The sequence below is a fragment of the Apodemus sylvaticus genome, chromosome 21 (genome assembly GCF_947179515.1).
Source record: "Apodemus sylvaticus chromosome 21, mApoSyl1.1, whole genome shotgun sequence".
Classification (NCBI taxonomy): Eukaryota; Metazoa; Chordata; class Mammalia; order Rodentia; family Muridae; genus Apodemus; species Apodemus sylvaticus.
This window is the reverse complement of record NC_067492.1, coordinates 27,144,178-27,168,851: the sequence shown is the minus strand read 5'-3', so window position 1 is coordinate 27,168,851 and position 24,674 is coordinate 27,144,178. Positions and strand designations below refer to the sequence as shown.

Sequence of the window (24,674 nt, the reverse complement as noted above, 5' to 3'; positions counted from 1 at the left end):
CCTCAGAAAATTGGAAAGAGATCTATCTGAAGAGCCAGCAATTCCATTCTAGGAAATATACCCAAAAGATGCCCCACCATGCCACAGGGGCACTGTGTTCCACTATGTAAGCCTATGAACATAAAGAACCTGATCTGGTATTGGGTGAGGGAAAAGATTGAAGCCATGAGGGCCAGCAGAAAAAATGGAAACAAACAACTTCAGGCTTTAACAGGTTGGGGCGACCTTCCAGAATGTACCAGAGACCTTCCTGGGAGGTAAGAGACTCTCAGGACTCAAAGGGAGGGACCTTAGATGAAATGTCTGACATTAGGGAGAGGTTACTTACAGAGCCCACCTCCAACAAGAAGACAGGGCATCAAATGAGGGAGGGTGTTGCTATCCCACAGTCAAAACCCATAATTGTTCCTGTCTGAAAAAAAACTACAGGGATGAAAATGGAAAGTAGCCTGAGGAAAAGAAGGTCCAGCTACAGGCCCAAAGTGGGATCCAGCTCAAGGGGAGGTCCCAAGACTTGACACTATTAGTGAGGTTATGGAGTGCTCACAAAAAGCTACCTAGCATGACCTCACTGTGGAAAACCCAACAAGCAGCTGAAAGAGTCAGATGCACATATTTGCACCCAACCAACAGACAGAAGCTGCTGACCCCTGTGGTTGAATTAGGTAGGGAAAGGTTGAAAGAAACTGAAGAGGAGGGTGACCCTGTAGGAGGACCAACAGTCTCAATTAACCTGAACTCCCGAGATCTCTCAAACATCAGACCACCAACTAGGTAGCATACATGAAAAAAGATATTGTTTTGTTGATATAAGGTCCCCAACACATATATAGCAGAGGACTGCGCAGCCTTGGTTTCAGTCAGAGATGATGTACCTAACCCTCCAGGGACTAAACGCCCCAGGGAGTTTAGAGGTCTGGTTGTGTAGGGGTTTAGTGGTAGGGACATCCTTGTGGAGACAGGGGTATAGGGAGGAGGTATGAGACGTGGAACAGTTAGAGGGTGGACCGTGGAGGGGGATGATAAAATCTGGAGTGTTAAAGATAGATAGATGATAGACTAGATAGATAGATAGATAGATAGATAGATAGATAGATAGATAGATAGATAGACAGATAGATAGATGATAGATAGATAGATAGACAGACAGATAGATAGATAGATGATAGATTGCTGGATGGATGGAAGGAAGGAAAAAGAAAGAAAGAAAGAAAAAAAGAAAGAAAGAAAGAAAGAAAGAAAGAAAGAAAGAAAGAAAGAAAGAAAGAAAGAAAGAAAGAAAGAGAGAGAGAGAGAGAGAGAGAAAGAAAGAAAGAAAGAGAGAGAGAAAGAAAGAGAGAAAGCCAGATGAGCCAAAGACTTAGAAACAAACACAACTGGCAAATTGATTAATTAATTTATTCACTTATTTATTATTAAATCATCCTTAGTAATGTTTTACTATACTCAGACATCAGTGTCTAGTCTTAGCCCTATCTTTATCATCAGTGAGGCTTCCTCAGGCAGCTAATGGTTGGAGACAGACATCTAACAGTGGCAGTGGGTAGAGGGTGTGTCTCTGACTAATTTTCTTTATTCTTAGAACGCTTTACCTCCTACTGGATTGCCTCATCCAGCCTTGAAATGAATGTTTGTGCGTAGTTATTACATCTCATTATACCATGTCTGGCTGATCTCCCTGTGATGTTTTTTGTTTGTTTGCTTTTTGTTTCTGTTTTTAAGGCAAGTGGAAGAGTAGTGGATCTGAAAGAAAGCTTAGGAGTGGGCAGGGTTGCAGGGAGGAGTAGCTGGAGGGGAGGCATTGTGTAAGAGAATAAACAAAAAAAAGTAAGACATTGTACATATGAGCTCAGAGCTATCTCTATTGTTTTTCTACAGAACTGAAACCTGAACTCAGTAGTGTTGATGCTTCCTTGCCAAGCTCTCTATATCAGAGCTATATGTCTGTCCCTGTCCACAGATATCATTAGAAAGAATAACTAAGCCTGTGAAGAAGAGACAAATAAGGATTACAACTGAGCAGCACATACTATTATACATTCAGAGTTAGAATCAGGACTGAAATCAGCTCAGAAGCAGAGAGTATGAAGTACCAACTCAATTCAACCATAGCATGTGAGAAAATACTATACGTGAGTAGACATAGACAGTTTGAAATCAAAACCTTGAGCCTGAGAGAAAGCTCTGGTGCAGGAAAAGTAGGCAAGGATTAAACAAGGCAGCAGGTAGGAGGCAGGGGCAAGAGAATGCCAAGGAAACCAAGGACAGAGACTGAGTAAGAAAACACAATGTTAAATAATAATGTGTCAAATGCTATAGGATCTTGGAAAAGATATCTGCAAGATTGCAAGAGGCTCAGAGTTTTGATGGAATTCTGGTAGATGGCTCAGCTGATAAAGTATCTGTTTCATATACAAGAGGGCCTAATCTCAGATCTTCATCACCACAGAAGGTCCATCATGGAGGTACATAACTGCATCACCAGCACTGGGGTCACAAACACAAACAGATCCTTGGTCCTGGCTATCCAACCAGTCTATCCAGTTGTTGAACGATAGATTCAATGTGAAAATCTGACTTACAAAGCAAGGAGGAAGGCATCAGAAGAGGACACCCAGTGTTGACCTCTGACATTTGATGTACATGCAAAAACATGTGTATGCATGTATTCTTTCATCATTATGAACAAACAAAACAAAATTTCATAATGATGAAAGAACACATGCACATAACCCCACACATTCACTTACATACACCACACATGCACACACACACAATTTTTAAGTGCTTAAATGATACTATAAAGTCTTAATTTCATGTCCAATTTCACAAATAATCTCTAAAGATAGAATAACCAGAAACTTAAGTGGTGAGAAGTCCACATGTAATTTGTCTGATATCTATAAGAACAGGAACCCAAGTGGGTAGGACAAGGACTTGGCTCTATTTGGTTATTGAGAATCTGTGGATAATTATAGACTTGGAAATTGCCTGCATGCCCAGAACAGCTAGCACTGAAATTATGACCCAAATAAATGGATTGCAGATGTGGCTCCATGGAGACAATTAAGTGCAGGGAAAATAAGTAGTTGTTCCATGTGTCTTTATGTTGATGTTCTTCTTAAAAACCATCAGCACATCTTGATATTCTTGGTCAAACATAAATTTTATTAACTCATATCTATGCAAATACTGAAGTCGTTCAAAGGCACAGCAAGGTCATTATGTAAAGGGCAATAGGTTTTTGTTAACAATGGCCTATAGCTAAGAGAGCTGACTGAAGCTAAAATCAATCTGGATTAAAATCTAGTCTCCAACACTGGTCACATGAGTTTAAGCTTAAGCAAGACATATTTTCCCTCTGAGCTTAGTATCCCCATCAACTGCTCCCGAAACAGTCATAGCCTGAAAGTGATCTATGAGGATTCAGAAAAAACTGCGTTCAATGTATTATTTCGATTCTAAAAAATAATTCAAAAATGGCATCTCTCATCAATAAGGATAAGACTTTAAAATGCAAAGCATAAATCTTCTATCCAGCCATTTAAAAACTAATTGGAATGTAGCCCAGAATGGGCTCAAATTTAATGGCTAGCCAAGGGATGACCTTGGACATCTGATCCTTCAGCTGTCACCTCTAGAGTGTTGAAGTTACAGGTAAACACCTCTATACCCCATAAACGCTCTGATGATGATCAAACCCAGGGCCTTAGGTATGCTAGTATAAGTTCTATCAACTGAGCTACACCCTGCATCCCCAGTTTGTTTAATAAAGTGTGTGTGTATATTCCAAGGTCTGTTACAAATTCATTTATATTTCCATCCCCTTGTTTTTTAGTGCATTTTTCATGTTACAGCATGGAGATAATTAATTGTTTTTATTCTTGTGTAACAACTATAGGTATGTATGGTTTTGATAGTGATTCAGCCAATGTTGAAATTTTCAAATGAAAATTTCAAATAAAAGTCATTAATATTTCATCATCTTGAGCTTATCATTCATTTCATTTGGAACATTCAAACCATGTTTAAGATACATGACAAAATATTCAGATTATTAACGTTAGTCGTGGTCACATTACTGTGCACCAATACACTAGAGTTTAGTCTTTCTCTAACGTGAGGCAACTCTTTTCATGTCTCCAGTTCTCCTACTCTCCCTAGTGCCTCTAATCTCTAACCAACACAAAATTTGTCTGAGATTTCACATTCTCCATAAGGATGAAATCATGTGCTATTTGTTTTCTTCTGTTTTGTTTGTTTGTTTGGGGTTTTGCCTTGGCTTGCTTCACTAAAAGAAATGTCCCCCTGGTTCATCTTTATTCCTGAAAGTAAAAATGATAGAATGCTATGACTTATTGCTGAACAATTCTGTACATTGTGGATTCATCCCATTTTGTTATCTACTATCTGTGGATGGGCATTTAGGTTGTGTGTGTCTCTTGGCTACTGTGAACAGCCCTACAATAAACATGGAGGTGCAGATGTCTCTTTAACTTACATATTTTATTTCTTTTAGATGGATATACACTAGTAATAATGCTAGACCATATGGAAGTGCTACTGTTGATTCTGGAGTCTGCAGTACTATTTCACATAAAGGGTATACAAATCTACATTCTTTTTTTTTTTTTTTAAGATTTAGATATTTTATTTCTATGAGTACACAGCCCCTGTCTCCAGACACACCAGGAGAGGGCATCGGATCCCATTACAGATGGTTGTGAGCCACCATGTGGTTACTGGGAATTGAACTCAGCACCTCTGCAAGAGTAGTCAGTGCTCTTAACCACTGAGCCATCTCTCCAGGCCTCAAATCTACATTCTTATCAACAGTAAATGAGTATTTCTCTTTCTCCCTTTCCTTGCTTGCTCTTATCTCTTTTCTGGTTGAGACGGGTCATTTTAGCAGTCTCAAGTAGAAATTCAAATTGCAGTGTTCGTTGACATTTGCTTGGTTGTTTTTAGTACAAAGCGTTTTAAGAATATACATGTTGTTGTGTGTAGGTTCATGGGTGTGCATGTCACCATATGTGTGCCTGCACGTAGAGGCCAGAGGACAACTCTGGACATCATTTCTTAAGGGCTGCCAATCTTGCTTTTGGAGACAAGATTTCTCCCTTGCTTGAAGTTCATCAAGTAGGCTAGGCTGGCTTGGCAGTGAGTTCTAGGAATTTTCTCCCTACCTCTGACTCCCTAGAGCTAGGGTTAGAAACATACTCTGCCACATTCAAGTGTGTGTGTGTGTGTGTGTGTGTGTACATATACATGCATATTTATGTGTGTGTTTGTATTTTTTTGCTTGCTTTTTTCTACTTTGTGTGTTCCTAAATGTTTTTAAGTGTGTGTAGTATATTTGTCTGTGTAGTATGGGGAGTGTAGTAGCCAGAGAAGAATGTTAGATGTCCTGTTTTATTTCCCTCAACTTTATTCATTTGAAGTAGTATCTCTCACTGAACCTGGACCTGGAGCCAGGCTGGAAGCCAGCAACCCCAGAGGTCCACCTATACTCATTCCACTCCCTGATCGGTTTTGCAGACGCACACATCTATGCTTCACATTTTGTGTGGATTCTGGAGGTTTGAATGTTGGCCTTTGTAATGGCACAAGAACTATTCACTCTCTTAGCTATCTACCTAGCCAATGTATCACTTTACAACAAAAGTAAGTTCTGGGGATCAAACCCATGTTCTTATGCTTTTAAGACTAGGAGTGGCTGAGCTTTTTCCCCCAGCATGTTTTACAGAGTTGTTGGTTGTTTGCATATTTTTATTGTAGAAATCTCTCATTGGATCTTTTGGAGGGTTATTCAGTTGTATTGGGGTTTTCTGGTATGTGCTCAATATGGATTTATTGTATAAGTCTCAAAAGGAAATGTCATCACTTCCATACCTAAGACTTTGAGTTACTAAAGCAAACCAGGGTCATTACATTATTAATTCAGTAAACAGATGTCCACCATGGGTAGGCATCACAGTCAGTGGCAGAATTCAGTGATTACTTTGAACACAGGTGAGCAAACATCCAATGGTAAGGGATAACTAACCAACACATTAGACTGTACAGGATACAGGGTCCCCATTGAAAGCATTCAACTTTACTTTTTTGTGGCATGGAGGGATCATAGACAATGCAAAATATAGTTACTATTACTGTCTTATAAAAAATAATTGGTAAAAGAGTGAAGGAATCCCAGTTTCCCACTTCAAAAGTTCTAATTTACAATAATCAAAACTGTGTGAAACTGGCTTACGGGTAGGCACACATATAAAGGGACACCAATTGAGAGTCCAGAATGGAGGCATCCATTTGTAGGGTAATACGATGAGCTTCTTGCACACATCACACACAGACACCCATTTGAAATAAGTCAAAGTTCTAAATAAAAATATAAAACTATAAATAATCTTCAAATAAAATAGAGAAGAAGTTTTGAGTTTATCTAGAATAGATAATTTGTAAAGCCAACAAGTAAAGTACAGGCAACCATGGAAGAAAAGAGTGGACCTAATTTCATAATCAAAAAAAAAAAACATTTTTGCTTCTAAAGAAACAGGAAATTTTAGAGGCAGCTCACAGAACGAGAGAAAATATTTGCAAATCAAATAAGTCTCTATTGCAGCCAGAATACATAATGAACTTTTATAATTTAATAATAAAATGATGGTTAATACAATTGCATAATGGGAAAGGGATTTAAACAGCTGTTTATTCTCTAGAAAGACAGAGACTGCTACTACATGGATTATATGGATACTTCCTATGACAATCTGTCCATTAAACAAACATGACATATGTTTTGGAATTTATTAAGATGCCTAGAATCAAAAATATATAAGCCACAAGGCTGACACTATTGGAAAACAGCAGAGCCAATGTGGAAAAGAATTGGCAGCTGCTCAGAAATTTAAACACAGGGTTGCTACATGATTAAGCAATTTTAACTCTAATTACATAGCCAAGAGAAAGACAATACGTGTATGCAAAGATTTGTGGAATGGTGTGAACAGAAACTATATCTGTAAAATCCAACAGTTAAAATGACATGAATATCCATGGAAATGACACATAGATAAATAACACACTGGGTATTCATACAGTGGAATATAATTTGGCAATCAAAATGAAATTTCAGATGCAATCTACAATGTTATTGCTTCTCCAAAAGATACTAATTGGAAGCATCCAGTACTCTAAGATCACATGTGACATTAGCTTACTTGAATGAAACTAAGTACCTATAGGCTTTGACAGGATGTATACAATACTTTATAACATGGAGATTTTCAGAAGGAAACAAGCAATGAAGGAAAGGTGGTAAAGATTTATATGGAGGAGAGAGAAAGGGAAGGATAAGAGAGTTTTGTGTCTATATTTGGCTTGAAGGATGAATATTAGATGAGACAGGCACCAACCCTACTTGAGATTAGCATAAGTACTACACCACCAGTTGGAAAGCAGAGATCTCAGGCTGAAGAAAGAGTATGTAAAGGTTAGGAACTGTAAGTTGATACATCTGCCTCAGAGAATAACTTGTATGGGTTGGGAGATTGAACAAGATCTTTAAATATAACACTAGGTTATACTGAAAGGTGAATTAATGAGAGATAATTCAATCCTGAGTATTGCTGTTTTTCAATCATATATGATAGTCGAATGTGCATTTTATAGTAGTCATTTTGCCTAAAAGGTTGATGGGTAATCAGTGTGATGTCTCAGAGCCTGGATGCAGATCCTGAGGACACACATGGAAAAATGGAAAGGACAGAAGTGGCCACAGAGAGGACAAAAGACAACCTAGGGTATGGAACTGGACTTTACACAACTTCGAAATTTGCATGCTATAAATGTCTTTTTATCTGTAGGTCAAATCCTTTCTCTGCCTCAGTCTCATTCCTCGGCCCTTCTGGTCATCAGCCTAATGGTTCAGTAATTCCGGTTAACTTCAAGAAGAAGCAGAATTCTGCTTAATAGCAGAAATAAAGCCATGTGATGGGAACACTGTTACCTTTGCAAAGTGCTCAGCAGGGGTTAGACAGAGCTTCCCTATGACTTGTAGAAGGTCACAAATTATGCCCTTCTGTTCATTTTGTCTTGTTGCATCCCAATTCTTTTTATCAATTTATGAGACTACAGTTTATATAAGAACAAAGTGGAGAAAATAAATTGGATCATATACCTAAAACATGTACTAAAGTCACAGGTGCTAGGGAGATAAATACATGATAATTATTATCATTATTTCATAGCTTTATTTATATTGCATCTCAATTCAATAAATCAGGTAGACCTGCCGAATGGATATATCAAACAATATACATCAGGAATCTGTTTTGTAGAGACTAAGGGAGTTTGAAGACCAAGCAAAATGTTAGTGGCAGAAATGAAATGGACTCTTATCTTGTAAATCTTAAGTTTGCTTGAAATCTATTGAACCTGGTCACACTTTGAAATGAAAGGCCATGGTTCCTGTAAGACTCATCCTAAATGTTCTGTCTATAAAGTTTTCCATGCATGTGTACCTTATTGGGCTGTTGGCAGCATCCGGGTCTTTGGCATGTACTCTCCCAACCACAGTGCCAGCAGCTGCATTTTCTTGAACTTCATGGATATAACTTGGGGCCAAGAACATGGGAGGCTCATCGGCATCTTCTACAGCAATCTTGACAGTCACAGTGTCCTTGAATGGTCCGTTGCTGATGAACTTCGGATCAATGTGAACATTGGCGGCCTCTACCTTCAAGCTATATGCTCTTTTGGTTTCAAAATCTACAGGCTGGTAAGAATGAAAGGAAGATTAGCAACTAGTTCCTTGAAGAATAATGGGAGACAGAGACCTGATTGGGACACAGAATGAAGGAAACAGTTTTTCAAAGAGAGAAAATTTATGCCCATTCTATATCAAATAGTGTAAGCCACGTGGTCAAGAAATCAGAACAAAAAGTTCTGAAGCATGAGGTGTTTATGGTACAAGGGCCATTGGAAGCGCAGAAGTGGAGTGGTACCACTTAAAGCAAACCACATTTTCTATAGCCACCCAGATGGAGTTAACATTGATTTGGTGCCTACTAGTGCCACAAATTTAATAGTAGTTTAACAACTGCTCCATGCTGCCTTTTATTTAAACACACAATGTCCTAGCTTCATCGTACTGATGGCTTCATTTCTTTTGTTTAATTTAGACTAGATTGTGTTTCCCAAACACAATGACCTTATCAGCACATTCAAAGGATTATTTATTATAGTTTATAGGTAGATGGGCATGCACATAAGATCTCTCAGTTGAGCTTAGAGCTATGAATACTCAAATAGCAGTCTAGCAACCCAGCCTACTCCATGGATCCCCTGTCTCTACCTTCAGAGAAGTAAATCACAGGAAGACTGCTCTACTAACCCACATTTTATATGCTCAGGCATCTGGAAGCCAATCTTCATCTGTATACTGTTTATACATCAAGTACTATAACCACTGAGAAATCTCTCCAGTCCTACTTACTTATTGGCATAATTTTTGGCCTTTTCTAAACATTTCAGAATAATTCTAATATTTTAGTATATTTTTGTGCTTCCCAGTCCTCTTTTTAATAGATGTTTACAGCTTTCTAGTTGAAATGGATTAATTTCTAGCAAAAATGCATGTTCTGAGTGCATTCATTAAGAGGTTATCTTCTCTTAGGGCTAAGTAATTGACAGTAGAAGTGACCTTTTCTTTGGTAAAAACACATATAGACTAGATGGTTCATTTATAGAATAACAAGTATACACAGAACATACTTTTATACAAGAAAAACAACCCAGAGCTTGCTTTTGAATAGACAGAGTCACAGGAATGTTGATGGAAAGCGCTCCTTATTTCTGAATAAAAAATACAGAGTGTTAGCAAAAGGTGACAAGCAAAACTGTATTAAGCCCAACACCTAAGATACAACTTCGAAAGCAATATTCCAATGAGGCAGACCTAACAAATATTTGGAATAAGCTTGATCTTTTAGGGCTGGCATCTCCTTTCTGTACAGTTGTCATTTACCTAGCAAATACTCAATCTGAATAGATATACAATCACAGGCTTAGAACTGACCTAGTTCTGAACTTAATGCTCCAGACTCAAGACCGCTATCACTTCAGAAAGCAGAAGCATAGTCAGCATCCGTGACTCTGCTACCTCCCATCTTCCTCTCCCTATAATCAAATACCACTCCTTTTTGCAACTAAAAAGCTGTCCTCTAATTTTCCATTATTCTATCTTCCCAAGCAGAAACCACAAGCTCCTAGATTCTTGGACATATTGCTGAGAAACAGAAAAAAAAATCTAGATTAGTAATAATGCTCTTGTGATTTCTCAGAAATCGCTGTAATGTCTAAACTGAATAACACATTGGAACATGATAATTCTGAGACCAGGTGAATTGTAATTAGAAAAGACTCCTATTCCTAGAGCAAAACCTTTTGAACTTGTTGGATTCCTAAGGACCCAGATGTAGCCTACCAGATATATTTTCTACTAGAAATCCCTCTATATATTGAGTAGCATGGACATGCTGCAGTCTAATTCATTGGCTTTATCCAGAGTTTTCTATTCATTGAGCTCCAGGTATTTGAAATGGTTTGTCTGGAATATCTTTTTCCCACAACAGTGAGACCCTATTACATACCCTGGATGTTATCCCAGTCTCGTTGTTTTGAGAACTCTTGCTCAATTGCCCCAAACAGCTGTGTGTGTTCTCATAGCTCCCTTTGCCGACTAATGGTGGAGCATCTCCAAAGGATCTACTGAGCCTTGTTGATCTTAGCCTCCCTATAACCAGGAAGGACTGCCTCATCTAGTAATAGGCATCAATCATTTTACTGAATGAGCAGCAGGGCTAATGCCTCAATAACATTTAAGCATTTACTTACAATAAATCCCCTTTCTCCTTCCAAACAGGATTTCAGGTAGTTCCCCCATGTGGACATTTATATCCATGTTATGAATAGTTGAAATAAAACTAAATGAGGCGACACACTGCATAAGCCATAAAAATCTTAATGCCCACTGCAGCTTACTAATCCTCACCTCTGAAAATTCTCCCTTAGGGATTCATTCTACAGAAAATGCCAACAAACAGTATTGAAAATGCACAATATTTGTTAACTATAATAGAAGGTTATATCTAATCTGGGGAAATATACACATAGAACAGAAAATCCAACTGTGAGTTTTATTAAGGAAATTGTGGTCCTCCAATAGGATGGATGTCATTAAAAATGATTATGTGTGTTATATAACAGCATGTAAAGTGTTTATGTTGTGACATTAAGTTTACAAATCAGATCACCCTAAGACTGGAAGCATACAAAATATATATCCACATCTATGTGTACAAATTCACAGACAAAATAAAATAAAATAAACATTTGATTAAAACAAGGAATCCTTCAAATTCCATCTATTGCTGTTCTCAGAGTACCTTACAAGTTAATTTGGTTTCAAAGAACAGCTTAGAAGCTATGAGAACCTTTATTTACAATGGATGGAATTTCTACCTGGCCAATGATACTATAATGGATGGATGGTTGGAGTTTTCTCCTGACTAATGTCAAGCCACTGAGAGATTCATCTGTATTTTACATTATTCTGTGTAGAACTGCACAGAGAATGGTTAAATACTCAGAACGCAGGTTTTTCTTCTTTGCCATGAAACTCTGAACCTGGGTCAGAAGTCAACAAATATTATTTTGAAACGTATTTTTTTTAAGTATGTTTAAGAAAGAATTTACCAAGTCTGTCAGATACCTAAGAATGACTTTTCCATGTGGTCTTGTACTTCAGTTCCTTTGACTTTATGGGTAGGAGGGCTGATGTGTGGTTGACATTTAAGATATTACTTAAAATATATCCACTTCTGTCTAAGCATGACTCCCCAAATCCTCAAGGTTCCTCACATCTTCCATACTCTCGTACCTTTTTTCAGCTTTTGAAATCTCCCTCTTTTTCTTACTCCAACAACAGTTTGTCAATGGTCATACTGTGTATTTCCACTCTAACAACAAATTCCTTGCAATCTCCATTACATCCTGTTTTCCCTGAAACCAGTCTTTTTCCAAACCAGGTTTAGGGTCTTCTTTTCTTCTTGTCTATCTAGACAAATGCTGTTTAGTCATTAGGATCAACTCACAATATATTCTTCTAGAAGCCATGCCCAGCCCAGACAGATGCTTTGGCACATTTTGCCATCAGTGAATTTTCAACTAGGGACTGATTTTGCTCCCAGTCACTCCAGGAGAATTTGATAAAAAATAGAACAATATTTTTAACCATTATCATAACCGTGGTGTGAAGGGAAGTGAATGTCTAAAAACCCATACAGGACAAAAGTCTGGATACTGTAAAATGTCTTACATGGCTTGGAATATTCCTCCATAATAAAGATTTATCAAGCCTGAAGAATTGGTGAAGTCAAGGCTGAGGAATCTCCTCCCATCATAACTGATGTTTTACTAAACTTTCCTGTTAACTTGTGATTCCCTGTGGCTAGTACTCCATCTCTTACCTTTTAGGTTCCCAGCTTCTACCAAATCCTGTCCAACATATGCTTACAACTAATTAACTCAGAAGAAGATAAACAATTGAATTAAGATATAAATGAAAATGTTATATTAAAGAAAATCTTTAAAATAAAAAATATTTCTATGGGATTTTTTGATATGCCTTTATATTATTAAATTGTATGTAATGTCTTCTAAAAGACATTTCAACATTTTTAGTCTACTAATTTCACTTTGATTTCATTTTCCTGCTGGGCATTTAGAACTTTGTGGTACAAGTTAAGACAAATCTTCTCTTCCAAATTAAATAAGAGCCTACATTGTTTTAAATTTAAATGTCATTGCTTTGTAAAAAGCTTATGCTGCTGCCTGTAATAAACAGTGAATTGGGGGAAAGTGCACAAATTAATCATATGCAGAGAGCTCATTTGCCATGTATGAGTTTCACAGGGCTGATTTAAATGTTTCAGGATTTTAGAACCGTACGTGTTTATGCATGGAATACACTGGGAATGGGTGACAACCTTCGCCTAGCCAACTGTCCAATTACTTGAGCAGTAAATGATGGGAGACAGGAATCACCGATGTTAACGTTCATAGTTGGTGTCATGTGGGAGGCATAGTCATATTAATCAACGAAGAAAGTTGACAGCTACACTACAAAATTACTCTTCAAAAGAGGACACCAGAAAGAACACCTCTCCATTCTCTTATGGCTGATAATTAGACATCTTTCGTCATGAAGCATAGTAAGGAGTATACTTATGCATGCACCTGACCGTTACCTCAATGTTCACCTGAGATTTTGCTGTATGTTTTTCTCCATATGGTCACCTATGTCCTCTTTGTTCTATGTCCTCTAAGCTCCCCACCCCCTCCCCAATATGCTTCGATTACAGTGAAAGATCAGCCACACATGCTTCCCTACTGAAAAATGCCCTCACCATGGCTACCATCTCTGCCTCTCCAGGTATTCGCTCCTCTATTGATTCTTCAATTTAATTTTTTTCTCATTGTTACAATCCAATCTTTTCTATCAAACCAAGAAGCTTAATATTCATACGATAAAACCAAGTAGAAAATGAATGCTTGATTAAAACCAAGGTAATCCCCTCAACCAATTCACATTTAATGCTCCATACTCTGTGATGATGGAGAGGTGTTGATTTCTCAAGTGGTAAATCAGGAGGGAAGAGCTTTAGAATGTACTGTAATTGTTTCTTCACTGTAATGGGAATATTATCTGACTTTCTGGCTCAGTTGCTTCCAAAATGTCTTAAGAGGGACATTGCTTCCAATGCCATCTATATTTGAATTCCACATGTGTCTATGTGACTGTGACTGAGTTGGTCTGAGTCTCAGTTACAAAATTAAGTTGAGGAATTATTGATCATTGGAACAATGTATTTATTTCATGACTTTCTCATTTTAAAAAATGAATGAGAGGTAGGTTTTTTTCTGCCCCACAGTCATTACAGAATAGATAGATATGAGACTGATTTATTTAAAACTAACCAAAAGGAAACAATATACTCTTCTGCATAATTAATTCAAGCAGGGATATATTTTGTTTCTGATGAGAGTTTAAATGAATAAGGAAGGAGAATCTTTATTCTAACTTCAAGTTCAGATTTGAAGGAAAGAGTAAAACAGAGATTAGTTAAAATTTCACAAAACATTCCCTAGTGCAGTGAAGTAAGCAATGGTTGAAATAAGACCATCATGCATTCTGCATTAGCTAACTTACTCTGACAGACCTCAATGAAATTAGAATTGGTTTTCTCAAACTCAGATTTATGAATTTGTTGTTTCTCCTAACAGAAAATTTTGTCAAACTAGAGAAGAACAGGCTACAAGCATTAGGCAGGTATAATCTGTTCCTTGGCCAGCACTTTCGGCAGAATTAGGATGAAAAACTCTTATATCCTCAGAGTATAGGCCTCAGCCTCAAATTGATAAAGTCTTCCCTTGGTCTTTCATAGACACATTTCTTAGTCATTACTTCACCGCCTCCCTTAGGTTTCCTGGGCAACACAGATCTTATGACTGACACATCTGATTTCTCTAACATACCTTTTTCAGCTTCACCACACCATCCTGCGTTTCATAGTCTGTTGTGATTTCAAACAGTTCTATGCCATCTCCATCAACGATATTGTATGTGACTAAGCCATTTTCTCCGATGTCTGGGTCTTTAGCCTTCACCCTTCCTACTTCCTCCCCCGGGACAGCTGCTTCTGAAACAGACATCTGGTACACGCCTGAAAGAAGAAGACATCCACTTTTATTTTCCTTTGTATTTGGCAGCTGTACGACTTCAGATTTCATTGAATCTTAGTAAATTTCTCAAAGGGTTTAAAATGGAACTTTCTATTGGTAGAAAGAGGCGTGAAGAGGATGGACAGGAAGAGGGTCCCAGATGGTCTGCTTGCAGGAAGAATGTGTTCCTTAAGGATGATAAAACAATATTGAGATGATGATGTCACCTGCTACATGAGGGGAGGGAAAGCCGTGACAAGGACCTATGAAAGAGTCCACATGCTGGAACACCGGAGGCTTCCTCTTCAGGGTATCCCATAAACTAATTCTGAGGAATCCATAAACTAGAAACAGAAGAGCAAATTCATCCCTATACTTAAAGAGCTTTCAGCACTTCATATTTATTTTAGCAACAAATACAAACCTTATTGTTTAAGAATATCTTTCTTTAGCAAAGGGATATTTCTCATCTTACTGTGCTTCCTTGCACTAGGTTAAGCATGGAATTCTCTGGAAGCTTTTAGACAATCTACTCCCTTCATATGTATATTCATATTAACCAGAAATGAGAATGGTATATTTATATTTTTGTTTATAGTGTTTATTATTTATCATGAATGTAAATAATACCATATACTCTGTTAGCTCTGAAGCTAAGTAAAAGAAGAGTTATAATCCTTAACATGATATAAAAAGGAGAAAACAAAATATATCTAGATACACTATTAGCTAGTGTTATAGTCTAAGTAGTATTGTAAGGTAGGGGATAAAGGGAAGTGTGTGTGTGTATGTGTGTGTGTATGTGTGTGTCTGTGTGTAGTGTATAAGCTACACAAATGGGTGTACAGTTATATATGTGATTATGCTCTATATGAGTTAGTGTGTAGATGGAGCGTGATATGTTTTTCTACAACAATGTATGTGAGTGGATACATACCATTATTAAGCATGTGTACGTGAGAAGGAAACGTAGGTTTATTTTGGACAGGGTAGAGAGAGGAAACTTCCTTTGGAAGAAATCCGCACTCCAGTGAAGAAACTGAGCAAGGCAAGTGTATGAATATGGGGGGAACAAATGTCACAGAACAAGGAACAGCAAATGTCAGCGAGGCTCAGGTGAGAAGAGTCTGAAAATGTACAGGACAGCAAGGACAGCAGTACGAGTGGGACTTCTGTTACAGGAGAATAACAGTAGGAAGGAGGTGTGTAAAAGGGCATTGCTGGAAATAGACAAGATGTTTGAGTTTCATTTAGGGAAACCACCGGACAGTTTTCAGTAGAGGAATGAGATGTAGCACCATCATATGACACTTTTGAAAAGCCATCTGTCTAAGACACACTGTGAGTGGGCGTTGCCCTCTCCTGCAGAGCTCATCCCACTGGCATTGGGTGGGTCTTCTAGACTCTTCATTTCCCTCTCCCACAGCTACTATATGTTGCAGTGCTGCGTTCCTTTTGTGATTATACTGTACACATTTTCTACCCAATCTTGTATTGCTTTCACAGTCAAGGCACAGTGAGAGTGACTTTCTGTAGAAGTTAACAATGTATAGCAAGCTTTAAAAGACCTGTTGCAATGTAATTTTCTCCAAATCTCATTCAAGTCCATGACTGGGAAACACTAAAACTGAAATATAAAATTTCTTTATGGCTATATAAGAAAGGTAATCTATGAGTAAGTCTGTCTGCCTACTTTTCTGTCATATGGAATAATTGTACATTGTGCAGAATGCAATAGGCAGCTTTGACAATGTTGTATGGTCCTCAAACTCATCAAAGATGCATACATTTCCATCTGACCAGGAATAGCAAGGTTTACCCATCTCTTTTGGAGTCCTCAGGAGCTAAAATGTGTCTCATGATCCACTACCTTGATATCTTCATTTAGTAGATAGTTATCTTGGATGACTTTGAATATTGTAGTGGTATATTCCACTGACTTCCTTTTGGTTTATTATTTTTATAATGTATATGTATGTTCGTGTGTGTGTGTGTGTGTGTGTGTGTGTGTATCTGTCTGTCTGTCTGTCTTTGAGTGTATACCATGTGTGTGGGGGTACCTATAGAGACCAGAAAATGTGTCAAATTCTCTGTAACTATAACCATGGGTGTTTTTTGTCATTACTGGAAACTTGAGAGACATTATGATTATGTTATAATTCTGTATTCCCCTTTGCACATACACATATTTCTGTTAAAATATGATTTCAGAAATTCTTTAGTCCCATCAATGTACTTTCCCTAGGAGCCAATTATATCTATAAAACATAGGCTCTTTTTTAGATATTTGTAACATTAGTGACCGGATATTAAATGATGGTGCAATTAACATTTAACTTTAATTTTGTATTTAAATACCATTGTCTCCAAAGAGTTGTTGTATTTGGTGCTAGAGTGATGGCTTAGAATTAGGAGCTATGTTTCTCTTTCTGTGGGCCGAAGTTTGTTTACTCGCACCCTAGTCAGCTCACAAGCACATATAATTACAGCTACAGAGAAATCTGACAGTTCTGGCCTCTGTGAGGACCTACATATAGGAAACATATCCACATATAGATATACTCATAAACACATAATTAAAATAGTAAATATAAAAATTTTAAAGATGTGTCCCCTTTTTAGGTATATGCCTGTATCTATGTGACTATGTGCAAAGGAATGGAGGTACATCTGAGACCAAAAGAAGGCTACAGGTCCTCCCGGTGCTGAATTTCAACTGTTCAGAGCCACTAATATTGTTACAGAGAACCCAACCATGGTTTTCTGCAAAAGCAGTATGTACTCTTAATTGCCAGGTCACTTTGTTTTCCTTCAACAATTTCACAAATATTGTACAATACTCAAAATATCAATGACTGAGAAATTATTGGCATTTTTTCAAATGATATAAAAATCAGCACTAACTGTATTAATCAGAACAAAGATTATATTTAAATTACATGCAAAGGTGTCATCTTCTAGATGTATACAATAATAGCTCTCATCATACATGCCCCTTCAACATTACTTTAGGGTCGCTTCATAGAGCAGTGAAGTCTGGCGGAGCTTCTCCGCCATACTGACGGCCTTAAAGCTACTGGGAAAGAAGCCGCATGACTTCTATTATCAACTCAGAAAACACAACACAGTTCCTGTGTTCAAGGAGTTCTCATGAGCAGAACTCAGCAACAGAAAGGCCCAGGTGCAGAGGAAGCACAAGCCAGTTTCAATTTGCCAGCCTTATAAGGAATCTTAGAAGTGTGTTTTTCTGCCACAGGAGAGCAGTGCCCACCTGATACTGGAGGGACAACAGAGTAGCTATTTTTCCTATGCTCTCCACAAATTATAAAGTCAAGAATCAAATACATGATGGTTATTTGCAATCACCAACATGTGGGGCAGTGTTTTATGGAGTGATAAATATCAGATCACAGTGCTGTTAGCATGAGTGAAGAACACTGGGACAGGAGAAGGTTAATTGATTCCTGCCTTTTATGATTAATACCTAGTAAGTAAAATATCTCAAGATGTATATATTATGGTTTCTAGAGTTATTCAGCTTTTAGTGTCTTCCTTACTTCTTAGGATCTCTATACTGTTTAACTTTCTTTTGTGTGTTTGTAAGCTGTTGTAATCTTGATCTAGTGTTTTGCAAGAATCATGAAAATGGTTCTTGGATTTCTAGTCTCTTCCTTTTGAAAGCTGGGTAAATTAGGAGGGAATGAGAAGATGAGGGTGAGCAGTGACAATTAGCAAGACCAGCTCCAACTCCTTACTCTGTGGAAACTTTGGTGGGTTGTCGTTGACATCAGTCAGTGTGATCGTGACTTTGGTTGTCCCTGAGAGTCCGCCCATGTGTCCACCCATGTCCTTGGCCTGGATCACCACGTGGTACTCCTCCTTGGCTTCTCTGTCCATATTGGGAAGGGCTGTTCTGATGATACCTAGCAAGTGAACAATTACAAAAAATCACAAATGTTCATTTATGACAAGATTTCTTTTTTTTTCTTTTTTTTATTCGATATATTTTTTATTTACATTTCAAATGATTTCCCCTTTTCTAGCCCCCCACTCCCTGAAAGTCCCATAAGCCCCCTTCTCTCCCCCTGTCCTCCCACCCATCCCGTCCCACTTCCCCATTCTGGTTTTGCCGAAGAATACTGCTTCACTGAGTCTTTCCAGAACAAGGGGCCACTCCTCCGACAAGATTTCAAAAAGAAAAATATTTTATATCCTGGGAAGCTGAAGATATATGAAAAGTAGTCTGTTCAAAGAAAAATCATTTTAACATGGCAAATATAACAGAAAGCACTGATGATAACACATCTTTGCATTATCAAGCAAATAATAAAAAACCTTACAGCATATTAATTAGTGTTTTTTTTTTTACTCTACATGCAAGTAACAATGTCTTCCTTCTCAGACACAAGAATCCTGAAGACTGAAATGACAAGCGCCTATTGTATGATAAGCCTTATCTGAATCTATACTTCTGGACTTCTAGCAAAAATTTTCAGAAATCAAGTCTTCCATGTAACTATTAGAAACATCTCTACAGGGCTGGAGAGATGGCTCAGTGGTTAAGAGCACTGACTGCTCTTCCAGAGGTCCTGAATTCAATTCCCAGCAACCACATGGTGGCTCACAACCATCTGTAATGGAATCTGATGCACTCTTCTAGTGTGTTTGAGGATAGCTGCAGTGTATTCATATAAGTAAAAATTAAATAAATCTGTAAATAAAAGAGAATAGAAATATCTCTGGCTAATACTAAGTTTACAGAGGAGGCATAAACTTTTTGCTTTAAAGAACTTTGGGCTTAAACATATTAAAATGTTACTATTAATTTTTGGAGTGAGTGAACAGATCAGTTAGAAAGATGAACAAAACTTGTACAAAGATTCAGTCAACAGCTACCTGTCACTGAAAAACAGGATAAATTTAGGATTGAATTATTCATGACCTTTGTATATTGAAACATGATGTTCATAAAAATATGTTTATTTACATCTCTAGGGATTATGCAGAAGTTTTTATACTCTGTGAATAAAATAATATTTGTAGTGTAAATACACAGAGCAAGGTGATAGTGTTGAGCTTTGTCAGGCTTCCCTGAGCCCAGTGTTGAGATGTTTCTTTGCCATACTCTAGATCTTGTGAGACATCATTTTCCTTATTGGTTATTTTCATGGGTTTCTATTGTTAGTTGCTAGCCTTGGCCCTGTGAGACAAAGAAGACTAGAGTTTTTACCATTTCCCATAGTCTAGATGAAACCCCACATTTATCCTTAGTTTACCCAAAGACTAATAGCAAAGATCTGTATGAAACCATAGATAATAACTCCACAAATTGCTGTTTGAAGCAAGGTGATGAAAAAATGAATGAATATATATGTAGGTAAGAGTTAAGCAAATAAATTAAAAATGTCAAATTAGGAATTTATGTACAAGTTGTGAATTGTATGAAAACCTCTTTCAAAAGCACAGAACATGTTATGTGGAAAGAAAAAGCATACTACTGAGGAAGAGCAGTTTTATAGGACTGTAGCGTTTATTCTCACTAGCAATCACATTTAGTATAAATGAAGTGAAATGTTGCTTTAGTTTCTATCGTATATTGACTCACTTTATTGGTCTGCTCTTTATAGCATCCATTGGGAACCTACGTTCGCAGCAGATTGGGAATGTGCTGGATCTTCTAATAAGGTGAAAATTAACAGTTACTCCTGACACTTCCTAGTTTACCCAGTGGTCTTCCAAGGATGTTTGAAAGCTAGCATGACTCTGTATCAATCTTCGGCCCTTTTCACATGGATCCACACTTCCTGACATTTCCAATTCATAAGCTGACTTGTTAAATATTTGTGATTATGAACTGAGATACTAATAAATGTGCATTCCTCCATTCTACTATATGCACAGCACATACATAGGCCTTCTGGTCCTCATACTAACTCTGCAAAGTGGCCTTTTAGTTCCTTTTTAACTAAAGCAGTTCAATGAGCAGGTATAGACTCCTTATTTACAGTAAGCCACAACTCACAAAGTCAATGGAATATACTATACCTGTTTGTGCCTCCACTGAGAAGTAGGGTTGCCCTTCAAGGATACTGTACACTAACTTGGCACTATTTCCGTAGGTGGGATCATCTGCATCAGAGGCTGTCACTTGGATTACTGATGTTCCTAATTAAAGGGAGAGAGGGGAAGCAATTAGCAACATCCAATAAACTTTTCCAATTTCATTTTTGTTTACAGAATTTTGTTTAAAATGAATTCCTGAAACCACGCACACAATTACTCACTATGGTCTTATTGTCCTATAATTCAAATATAGAGTGCTCCTCTCCCTACCTTGCCTCCCTTTCTTGTCCCCTTCTCCCATTTCTTCTTTATCCTCATGATCAAACCAGGGTTTAAAACTAAACTTTCTACTTTCACAGTTCTTCCAGCTTAGTTTGATAGTTAAAAAAATAATATGAACATTCTTATCATATATTCCTAGAACCGTGTGAAGGAAATGTTCAGTATATCATATAATTAAATAAGTATCTTTCCTGAGAGTGCAATATATGATAATTAATGGATAACTGTTATTCATGAAAGGATAGTTGGCACTTTCCCATCTGTGACAATGAACATATCATTGTATTGTAGCTTTGCATGTAATAAAATTACTGCTAATACTACATTTTATTCAATTTGTGGCCATAAATATGATATGGAATGCTGTACCCTAAAGTCTTGAAAATTACATGTTTTCTTCTCTATAGGGTCTGGTATCCATGTCATAGAAACGATCAGTGTGGCATCAATAGGATCTAAGATATATTCCTAGGTCAGAAAAAAATAGAAATCAGGGGATAAAGGAATGGGCTGCCATTTTTTTCTTTATAAGCTCTATTGTCACAATAACTATCTAGGACATGGCCTGTTGAGCTTCCATGTAGGGAGGGAAGAGGGGAACAGGCAATTATCCAGGATGTCTCTGTCAGGTACTGTGTGGGGTAAATTCCAGGTAAAGAGCCATCATTCTCTGCTGGACATTTTGGAATCTATTTTACTTTGGGAAGATTTAGGATGAGAAATATGACAACTTAAAATCTCCTTTTCATGTTGTTTATTGTCACAGCTGGGAGTCTAACTTGCTGGGAGATCTAGAAAGAATAAAGCCCAAATTTCTCCTTTGACATTTCAGCAGAATGGTGGGAGGGAGGTCCTCCTGGCAGGGTACAGAACCTGTTTACACAGCTTATAGGTAGCTATCCCTTACTTCCTAGGGTTTTCTGTGACTGCTCTGAGAAACCCAAGACAATGTTCACTCTTTTTCAAAATCAATTTTCCATACCCACTGTCTTTTGTGAACCCCTTCCTACAAGGTAGGGATTATTCTGGATAATGGGTGTTATGCCAGAGAAAGACTTCATGGATTGTCTAAGAAAATTATAAATCTTTATGATTTCATGGAATTCCAAAAAAAAATTTTTGCAAAGCAATTGTCCAATATTTCTATTTGACCTATAGACTTAGAACTCATCAGTAGCTATTATCTTGATTTCATAATTGAAAAAATGATAAATTAGGAAGGGATATAAAAGAGCCCTGGTTCACATAGCTTTCTGATGACAAGGACAATAATTTCTTATGGTAGAATAGAAAGTCTAAGCACTGCCCTAGGCTCCAAAGTGTTCTGTAAGGAGCAAAAGTCCACCTAGGTTATCTGTTCGTATGCCTAGCTATCTCTGCTTCTCCCATCCTTTCTTCTCATTAGCATTCACATCTGAAGATAGAATAGTCAAGGGACTGGACAAGGACAAGAAAAGGGAAGGAAGGAGACAATGACTCAGCCTGGCATTTTGTCTGTAAAAGAAGATCTTAGTAGACATGAAGGGCAATGCCATTTCTGTCTCAAGAGGCTGCACACACAGACTGGAAATCCCTCAGAGCTCTAAAGTCATGGCTGTCTCTCTTGAGTAAGCTAATCTTTATATTCAGTGCTTGCTTTTTCTCATTGGTAAAATGAACAATCCATCCCTGATGGGGACCAATGGATCAGATTCACTCAAAAGACCACGTTCTAGAAATTTAAGCAGAAGTGACACCAGGAGGCAGATATTAGAGTTCCATCTTCAAGCAAAGCGATATGTCTTTAAGCATATTTGAAATCAGTGACTGAGGGCAGCCTTATATACATTTTGCATGAATTTAGTAACACAAGTGACCCTGGACTAATTAGTTAATCTGTTTCTGCTTCAGCTTCTCATTTATACACAGCCAACTGGAATGACTGCTTTGCAAAATTTAATCATGGCCAAGTTAAACACGCTGGGGTGTGTTCGCAATCAATTAACGTGAAGCCCAAAGCAGCAAACATTATCATTGCTGTTACTTATTCGACATCAATGCCCTAGTGATTGGATGGAGTTAATCATTGCTCTTTGCAGACTGGAAATTGTTACTCCTATTCCACAGAGGAAGAGAAGATGTTAAATGGTGTCACTTCACACAGCTGAACATGACTCTAAACTGTTTCTAATTCTTCGCCCTTCCAGTCTTCCTAGTTAATAGGAAGTTAATAGTTGACTTTCCAATGACAAATCTGTTATAAAAATTTGGAAATCTGAGTCTCCATATCTATATCTGTTTCATGTACTTTTCCTTAGAGGCCTTTCCTTTCTGTTTATTTCTTTGGTTCAATGTATTAGGTTATTTTTTTATTTTTTATTTTCTTTTCTTATTAACTTTTAAAAGTCTGATTGTTTACTACCGAGAGACAGAAAGAGGGTAGATCTGGATGGGAGGGGATGTGTGGTATCTGGGAGGTGTAGATAGAGAGGGAATCATAATCATGATATATTATGTAAGGGAAAATCTATTTTGAATTTTAAAAAATCCAGCAAGGGAATTTTCCCCTGCTATTGGGCAAGAAAGATGCAACACAAGCTTCAGTTCCTGGGTTGGAGGGCAGGCACCAGCCTACCAACCTGTACAGTCACCAGATAGAAGTAGAACAGGTGACCCTTACTTACGTACCCACATTGGACCTCTCAGGCACATTGGCATGATAGGTTTCATGCAGAAACTCTGGAGGGTTGTCATTAATGTCCTGGACCTTAACAATGAATTCTGAAGGTGGTTCCAGTGGCCTGTTGGTGTCCCTGTCCACCGCCTGAGCCATCAGTGTGTACTGGGCTCTCTCCTCTCGGTCCAGTGTCTTGGTGGCATGAATGTTCCCTGATTTGTCATCAATCACAAAAATGGTTCCCGCTCCTTCACCTGAGAGAATGTATTTAATGTTCCCATCACCAGAGTCAATATCAGAATGAAGCTAGAAAAAAAGAAAAGAAAGACAACATTTTAATTTCATGCAGAATAATAAGAATGCATAGGCTGATTGTTATGTATGTAGACATATGTGCACATACATACACTCACATACATATATCATGAGACAAAGTGATTTCCATCATGATTTTCTGAATATAGAAATGGAGTCTTAGGTAACTACTGTGGCCAAGGTGATTAAGCTAGATAATAATGAAGCTAATATATATGCAAAAATTAATTCCGAGGATCATGTTCTTCCTCTCTACTTGACTGTATATATGTACCCATGCAAAATATATACATGCATATATACCTCAAAAGTTATTTGGAAATAAATGCATGTATATATTTTGAAAAGATGTAAGCATAAATTTATGCAGTATATCAGTACATTTCTCTCAGCTTTTACTCCCATTTCATCACCTTCCTCAGCTATGAATCTCCCTTTGCCAGTTTCTTATGACCCCTTTACGGGATAGTAAATCATGCCTATACATACACAAACGAATCTCCACAGATTCTTAAGTGCATTTTGCTTAGTTTTATATAACACAGGGCTATAGATTGTATATTATACTTGTAGA

The 24,674-nt window shown here is 37.6% G+C and overlaps 1 protein-coding gene across 1 annotated transcript in view; it reads right to left on the bottom strand.

The window, feature by feature from the left end:
* Cdh11 (cadherin 11) overlaps positions 1-24,674 on the bottom strand; it is a 160,453-nt gene that overhangs the window by 20,947 nt on the left and 114,832 nt on the right. Inside the window, exons 4-8 of the mRNA XM_052166700.1 lie at positions 23,797-24,091; positions 20,830-20,949; positions 18,540-18,707; positions 14,599-14,786; positions 8,523-8,776 (exon numbers count right to left, since the gene is read on the bottom strand). Of these exons, the coding sequence (XP_052022660.1) occupies positions 8,523-8,776; positions 14,599-14,786; positions 18,540-18,707; positions 20,830-20,949; positions 23,797-24,091 (1,025 nt within the window). The remainder of the gene's footprint in view (positions 1-8,522; positions 8,777-14,598; positions 14,787-18,539; positions 18,708-20,829; positions 20,950-23,796; positions 24,092-24,674) is intronic.